The 8,310-nt window shown below is 38.6% G+C and overlaps 1 protein-coding gene across 1 annotated transcript; it reads left to right on the plus strand.

Moving 5' to 3' along the window:
* Positions 1 to 1,198: 1,198 nt before the first annotated feature.
* EMB2761 (threonyl-tRNA synthetase, putative / threonine-tRNA ligase) lies at positions 1,199 to 8,240 on the plus strand. The gene is made up of 9 exons (XM_087316235.1): positions 1,199 to 1,331; positions 1,434 to 1,701; positions 2,453 to 2,602; positions 2,692 to 2,839; positions 3,701 to 3,954; positions 4,023 to 4,400; positions 4,567 to 4,875; positions 4,962 to 5,162; positions 7,840 to 8,240. The coding sequence occupies exons 1-9, from the start codon at positions 1,267 to 1,269 to the stop codon at positions 8,098 to 8,100; spliced, it is 2,034 nt and encodes a 677-aa protein (XP_087172361.1). The 5' UTR covers positions 1,199 to 1,266; the 3' UTR covers positions 8,101 to 8,240.
* The last annotated feature ends 70 nt before the right edge of the window (positions 8,241 to 8,310 follow it).

An 8,310-nucleotide genomic window follows, 5' to 3' on the forward strand; every position in this document is an offset into this window, starting at 1 on the left:
TGAGTGACCACACAATTAGAGGTCAGAGTTATTAGCACAATTTTGGGTTGGCGTTAGTTGAAAAGACATGATTGGAGCAATAATTTCAAAAAAACAGAATGAAGATTAGGAATGTGATTTATATGATAATGTAATGCTATGCTATGCTATGCTGTAAATGTTAATAAAAAGAAATAGAAGTAAAAATAAACTAATAAATGATGAAAAGAAATAATAATAATTAAAACCATAAAAAGGCAACATGAACTACCAAAACCAATAACAGAGTGAAGTAGGTAGAGGTAATAACAAAAGGAATGAGACATAGTATCTCTTATGTAGTGATAATTAGGTGGTGACTTGATATTTTATATGTTATACTCATGACAATCAGGTGGGTATTTGACACTCCTTTATGGTTGGGTTTTTGTAGTCTAGACTTGCGCTATTTGAATGTCTTTCCAAGTTCCAACCCATAGAGCAAGAAACTTTTGATCTTTTTAAAGTTCCAATTAGCAAGATCTGCAAATGCTCAACATGTGCAATATTGATCCTCTCATAGCTCACACACTTCTTGACATGTGCATTATCGATCTTCTCATTTAACAAGTATATGGTAGGAAAAAAATGTGTGTTAACAAAGTGAGGTAGAGAAATTGTCAATGTTTTCAAGGGAACCTTGGTTGCTCTTACCATTTAAGATATACTTTGCTTTGTTTTAGCTTTATTATTTTCTTTCTCTTTTTCCTGATAGCACTCACTTTGATTGGAATATGAAATCTTTCATATAACTTGCTTTGAGCTTGACAAATGACAACTTCTATCATGTGCCAGAGGATGACAAGGGCAATGCCGGATCCTTAATTCCTTGTGACTTGCACTTGTCATCTTTGTCTGCACCAAGATCCTCTGTTTCTAGGATCTTATCGTGGCTCTACTGAAAGTATTCATTAGTTTCCCTCGCAACAAGGATCACTGATGTCGGTCTTGACGAGCTTAGGTAGGTGGTACGTAGCCATTCTCATTCACGTGAATCGTGACATAGTGGAGCGAATCAACACTTTCTTTCTGGTGAACTTCCGCATTGCTGTGTGTGTGGCTCACCGAGACATACTTTGACATGGACCAAGGTTCAAAGCTCAAATACCCAAGCAAAAGCCAAAAGCATTCTCTCATTGGATGGAGGAGGTGGGTGCTCTATCTACACACTACAAACTCTCTTTCTTCTCTGTTCTTACTGTTGTTGTTGATCCTTATGCTGCTGGCTGCGTTAGTGGTAACGCAGGCATGATCAACTCTGCCGCCCTCCTGCGGCTGCCCCAGCCGCCGCCCTCCTCTCTCCTCCTCCCCAGGCAATCAATCTCTCTTCTCTCTTCCCAATAGCCCCAGTGAGTGATGGTCACCCATCATTTCATTCCCTTCTCATGAGTCTCTGTTTACATGTATGTCTTCAGGAGGAGGGACACGTTCGGTGGCGCGGCTGCTCATCGCCCGCTCCTATTTCCTCTGTGTCCATGCCGTCATTTAGAGCAGCAGAGAGGTCCTGCATCTTCGATAATATCTGCAACAGCATCTACCTCCAAGGCGCAATCACAATCGCAATCTAAATATGAGGCGGAGAACTCAGAGGATGAGGAAGAGAAGGAGAAGGATCTCGATCTGAAGATGGTGATATTGCCTTCTAATGATTCCTCCGGATCCCTGCTTCAAATTCGCCACACGGTATGCCTACAGCACATAAACAATACTCTACAATAGCCATATCATTTTCTTACATATATATATATATATATATATATATATATATATATATATATATATATGTATGTATGTATGTATGACAGCCTCTATGACCTAAGTATCGTTGAAACTAATAGTGAACTTGTTGTAAATATGTGCTGCTGTGATTCCAAACATTTCATCTGTGATGCTCGCTGTAGTACATCCCTTGGAGCTAATTGTTTTCAGGACAATTTAGCATTTGGTTACCCTCAGGTCTTTACGATGACCTTAAAAGGAGCTAAGAAACAAAAGCAGAAAGCAAAGTTTGTTTTTTTTCTTTTCACAATAGTTAACCATCTGAAGATGCGTTTCCCTTGTCAATAATCTCATCACTCTTGTTATCGATAGATAATGGGCATTATCTCCTGCCATCGCAGGTGCTTACCTCACTTCACAGGCCTCTCCATTCTGGATTGACTTATACTACAGATATTTCGAAGACAAAAATTACAATATATCTGACTTGCGAATTTTACATGTATAGATGATGAGATTCTTTAGTCACAACTTACGCTATTTCTATTTACTTTTTTTACATTTTTACATTTATTTTGGTTTGTTTTTCTCAGAGACAAGACAACATTTTAAGATATAACCTTTTGTGTGGTTTTACAGGCCATTCTAGCCTTTTAAAAGAGATACCTTTTTTTTCTATTATTGATGATTTATGTCTATTTCTTGTATGGTACAGAGTGCACATATCATGGCTATGGCCGTACAAAAACTATTTCCTGATGCCCAAGTTACTATAGGCCCTTGGATTGAGAAGGGTTTCTACTATGATTTTGATATGAAGGAACCACTTACAGACAAAGATCTAAAAAGAATAAAGAAGGAGATGGTAATTCTTGAATATCAGCTTCTGGCCAGTTTTTACATGTATTTCAAGGCATTTATTATCTACTAGAATTGATGCAACGGCTTTTGTAGAACCGGATCATTAGCCGCAATATGCCGCTCAGAAGGGAAGAAGTTACTAGGGATGAGGCTGAGCGGAGAATAAAGCAGATCAATGAACCGTACAAGCTTGAGATACTACAAAGTATCAAGACAGAGCCAATAACAATCTATCACATTGGTTAGTTAAGTTTGAAGTATCTTTCTTTTGTTCGAAATTTATGAGATGGGTATGCTGACTTCAATATTGTAATTTGCTACTCAATGCAAACAAGTTTATTGTTTTCCTTTGGGATCAGGATTAGGATACACAATATAAACAAAAACGTTTTCAAATTAGATGTTCTCATAATAGATCTTCTAAGTGAGGTGTATTATGTTGTTAAGGTGCATGCCAATGGCCTGTTAACTAGGGTCTCTTGTATGAACCCTAGAGAGTCACGATAAATATTATTAGGAACTAATGATAAAATTGCTATGTGGCATCCACAAACCCATGATTATTTACGACAATATGAACTTTATAGAGAGTCACGACATATATTATTTCTTTAAAAGAACCTTGAGGGATGTATAGATCTATAAAAGGACAAAACATGGTAGTAAAAGGGTATTTCTCCTTGGCTTATGTTATGGGTATTGGATGAGCAAGCAGACATGGGTGAGTGTAGAGCCAGGTGAGCAAGTGGATATGATGAAACGTGAGGGCAGCCTGGGTGCAATCCTTGGAACAAGGGCATGAAGGCAACACCGAGATGGGAGAGTCCAGAGAGAGGATCAATGGGAGAACAAGAGAACAAGAAACAATATTAAAGACAGAGTCCATGATTACATCCAATACAATCCCTTTCTAGCCCTTACAATATGTATATTTCTAGCCCTTTCTAGTCCATGATTACATCCAATACAATCCCTTTCTAGCCCTGACAATATCTATATTTCCCACATCCTTACAGCTCGTCGCTTGTTGATGACTTGTTGAAGTTCCAGTGAATACTACAATACATAACGACATTGTTAATCAGAGTACTATTGTGTTCAGGTGATGAGTGGTGGGATCTTTGTGCTGGACCTCATGTAGAATCAACTGGAAAAATCAATCAGAAAGCAGTTGATTTAGAATCTGTCGCTGGTGCTTATTGGAGAGGAGATGAGAAAAACAAGATGCTGCAAAGAATTTATGGAACTGCATGGGAGACAGAGGAGCAATTAAAGGCTTATCGAGTGCAGAAAGAGGAGGCTAAAAGGCGTGACCATCGTCGCCTTGGACAAGAACTTGACCTGTTTTCTATTCAGGTATTTGGTAACATTCTCTCCAACCTTGGAAAATATTGGATGGATATCTAAGGCTGGTAAAACTCCAGGATGATGCGGGTGGGGGCCTTGTATTTTGGCACCCAAAAGGTGCTATTGTACGACTTCTTATTGAGGATCTTTGGAGAAAAATCCATGTGCAACGGGGATACAATCTACTGTTTACACCACATGTTGCTAAGGCAGACTTATGGAAAACGAGTGGACATCTAGATTTCTACAAAGAGAACATGTTTGATCAAATGGAAATAGAAGATGAGCTTTATCAGTTAAGGCCTATGAATTGTCCTTATCATATTCAAATCTATAAATCTGCTTTACGGTCATACAGAGATTTGCCATTCAAAGTTGCTGAACTTGGAACAGTCTATCGATATGAGAAGTCAGGCACTTTACATGGACTTTTTCGTGTTAGAGGTTTTACACAGGTTTGTTGTGCTATCTACTACTTTTATGCATGATGAAAGCTACTTGAATTACAACATTTTCCTTAGGCTACTTGGAGCTTCTATATGGATTACATGCATTGTGTAATGGAGTAGGAATTCAATGCTATATCACGATTCACACTACATCCTAATGTATCTATGACAGGATGATGCACACATATTCTGCCTTCCCAGCCAAATCAAAGATGAGATTAGAGGAGTTCTTGATCTGACAGAAGATATTCTTTCTGAATTTGGCTTCAAAAAATATGAAGTATACTTGTCAACGAAACCTGCAAAGGCAGTTGGTTCTAATGATATATGGGAGAAGGCAACAACAGCCTTGAAAGAGGCCCTCGATGATAAAGGTTGGGACTATGTGTATGATGAAGGTGGTGGTGCATTTTATGGCCCAAAGATTGATCTTAAAATTGAAGATGCAATTGGCCGAAAGTGGCAATGCTCTACGATCCAGGTAAGCTTGCATGGTGCATTTCGGACTTAATGCTATCCCCCTTAACAATCTATTCATCTGTGATAAAGTGGGCTTTTGGAATACAGGTTGATTTTAACCTTCCAGAGAGGTTCAAGCTACTTTATGTTGATTCAATTACAGAAAGGAAACAGCCTATCATGATCCACAGGGCTATATTCGGTTCATTAGAACGGTTCTTTGGTATTTTGATTGAGAATTATGCAGGTGATTTTCCGCTATGGCTGGCTCCCGTGCAAGCTCGACTTCTTCCTGTAACAGATACAGAGGTACTTCATTGTGAAAGACGTCTATCTTGAATACAAGTAAAAGATATTCTTGCAGTGCAAAGTGTATCACATAAAATTGGAGTTTCGAATATCTATTTAAGTTATACCTAAAAATAAACAAAAATGAAACAACAAGTTAAGCTAGTTTTCAAAAAGCCAAAGTGAAATTTGAGAAAAGCTATATCCATGTGGGTCTACCTAAACTATGTAAACTAGGCTTTGAATCAGAGTAATGTGGAGGATACAAGAGATGAATTTGATAAATGCAAAATCTAAGCGGTAGAAAGTGAGTAGATTAGTTGATCAACTCTGTCATAAGATGATGTCAATTAACTCTGTCATATGGCATGAATGTCCTCTGCCTTGAACTATCTGCGGGTCATGCTCAAATGTGGGCAATGATTCTGTGTCTCCTTCAAAGCAAGGTATGCCTATGATAATGTGTATCCTAGGGCGCCTTGAGCAAGGCTGAGCATTATTCCTCCATGAGGTGTGGTTGCCCTCGCTCTAAATTACTTTTGCATGGTTTCCGTTGAAGTCTAGCATCTGCCTTTGGACTAGCCATGCTGACTGTCTGTTCTTCAAAAGAGTTGATGCCAAACCATTATTTTGGACTAGGATGAGAAATAATCACTGGAGGAGGATGCTTATTCTTTTGTGTGCAAGATGAACTAAGGGACAGTTTCTAGGCATATGGATGCTGATTTCATATGTGCAGATTAGAGCAGCTGCACAATGATGCATTACCTGTGTGTTCAATAGGATTGTGAGATACTGCCCTTCTACATTGACACTCTTTATTGATGTAACGCCAATCTGAGCTATATACAAAGGCCGCAATTTTGTCAATGTTTAGACTTTTTTTTTCTATCTAAATCAACTTTAAGGTTTGGGCTTCAAATATTAGTCTAGCCTATGCTATGCTCCCGTATTCTCCCATATCTATTTCTCTTAACCAAATCTTTCTTCTTGATATTGAAGGTCAGCCTTTCAATACCTACCTCTACAAAACTTATTCCTAATTTATCTTTTAACTCCTCCCAATCTTGAAGACCTCCATGCCACTTGTGAATAGAGGCAGAATGGTTGTTCTTGCAGCATGTGATTGCACACACCCCACGAACAAGTCTTCAGGGAGCCAAAGAAAGATATATTAGTGTTTCTAAAAGACCAGAATGGTTAGTCAATAAGATGACAAAAAATACATCTGTGTATCTTACCTTGTGGACATGAGAAATAAAACAAAAGTATTTTTCTAGTCTAGCTTGCTAAAAGCAAAGGGCTTGAAACATAATCATTAGTAACCGATGGCATGGCACCAATGCTGGTAGAATGGCTGCTCTGGTACCGGATATGAAGTTGTAGCGTATCCCCTGCCCCCCATACATCCACACAGTTGATAGATGGAGATGGAGAGTGATCCCTCAGGAGTTGCCATGGCAACATCTTATGAGAAAGATCATATTGGCTAAATTTTAATTAACCAAATATAGGTTACTGAGACAAGACAGTAAAATAGCATGGAAAATGTTTAGTTACATACAACTAACTTCACCTCAGATTTGGGATGAGTATGCTAGAGCATTCTATGACATTTCTGGGCAGGCGCTGTTCCTTCACCCACAAGGTTCACGTGCACATAATTTCATTTTTGACTGTACATACATTGAGGAGTGTGATTAATTGATTATAATTTGGAATGTAGGTGTGCATTTTGTAGAGACAGGAGACATTTGGACATACCTAGGCTAAAGTCAGTGATACTCTAGACATACCTAGAAAGAAATATTAATGTCTTTTAAGAGGCCAAAATGGCCTATAAGACCAAACAAGAGATTACATCTTAAACGTTTTCCTGTCCTTCAACAACTTGTCCCTGTGTCTATTGAGTTCTAGCCAGAAAATTCCTCGGCACCGGTGATCCTCATGTTCCATTACCTTGTGTAGTGGGCCAAAGCCTTGTTTAAAGAGGCAATGGTGTCTCCCTCTTGTTTCATAAAAGACACTTCAGTGGCAAAAATAGTGTTCTTCGGATTCCACTCCTAAGTAGAAAGAAAGAAAGATATATTAACTTCTTTTAAGAGGCCAGTAAACATATAAATAAGATAAAACGGGAATAAAGAATCTTGTTATCGGCACATGTAAGACTCTAGATATATTGCAACTTTTGGCTTCGAAAGTTCTCTAGCATAGGTTGATCCAGAACAGAGAGGGCAGTGAGATCATGGTCCATGGGGCTGGGGCCTGGGCCTATGTGCACGACAAATTTCTATTGCCCAATCTATTTAAATCTGTTTGTTATGTCCTGGTTGGCAACGCATTTGTGTAGCCCTTGATTGACTTAGTAGGATTAATAGAGACAGGAGACAATTTGTCGGAAATATGGTTGTATGAATATTTCTCTTCAGAGTAGACATGGGACATTGTGAAAAATGGTTCTATAACATTTTCCTGTGTAATAGAAATTTTGTTTTTGATAAGAAAAAAAGTAACTTATCGGAAAGATGCCTTAGTTTCACTGTTAATGGGTACTGAATTTGAGGTGTTCAAATCCTCACTCGTCCAAACTGTCATATTAACCTTCTTCGGCATTCATCAATCTAAATGAGAAAGTCTTCATTAGCTGCAAAATACATGGCTGTTTTTCTTATCTATGTGCATTAAATCATTTCTGCAGGTACCTTATTGTCAAGAAGTGGTGAAACAGCTGCTAGAGCAGAACATTCGTGCAGAAATGGCATCTGGAGAGAGGTTGGGGAAGTTAGTCCGCAATGCTGAAGTGCAGAAGGTACCACTCATGGCGGTGGTGGGTCCCAAGGAAGTAGAAAGCCAAACACTGACTGTCCGTACTAGACATGGAGGGGAAGTCGGAACATTGAGTGTGGATGAGGTGGCTGCCAAGATTAAAGCAGTGGTTGCATCCCGAGGCTTCCTCTAGGACTTAGCAGATGTACCATATCAAATACGCTAACGAAATGTACCATACCAAATATGCTTGTAAGCAAAAGAAAGAACTATGGCACATACAATAGCTTATGATAAGGGCTTCAATTCTTTTAATAAATGTAATTTCTCACCTCAAAATATATCTTAATTTCTAGTGTTATAAAATATTACTAACGCAAACGTTAAAATGTACTTACACATT

This window comes from Azolla caroliniana, unplaced genomic scaffold (genome assembly GCF_043228905.1).
Source record: "Azolla caroliniana isolate FFs.n. ecotype wild unplaced genomic scaffold, voAzoCaro1.0.p SCAF_1, whole genome shotgun sequence".
Classification (NCBI taxonomy): domain Eukaryota; kingdom Viridiplantae; phylum Streptophyta; class Polypodiopsida; order Salviniales; family Salviniaceae; genus Azolla; species Azolla caroliniana.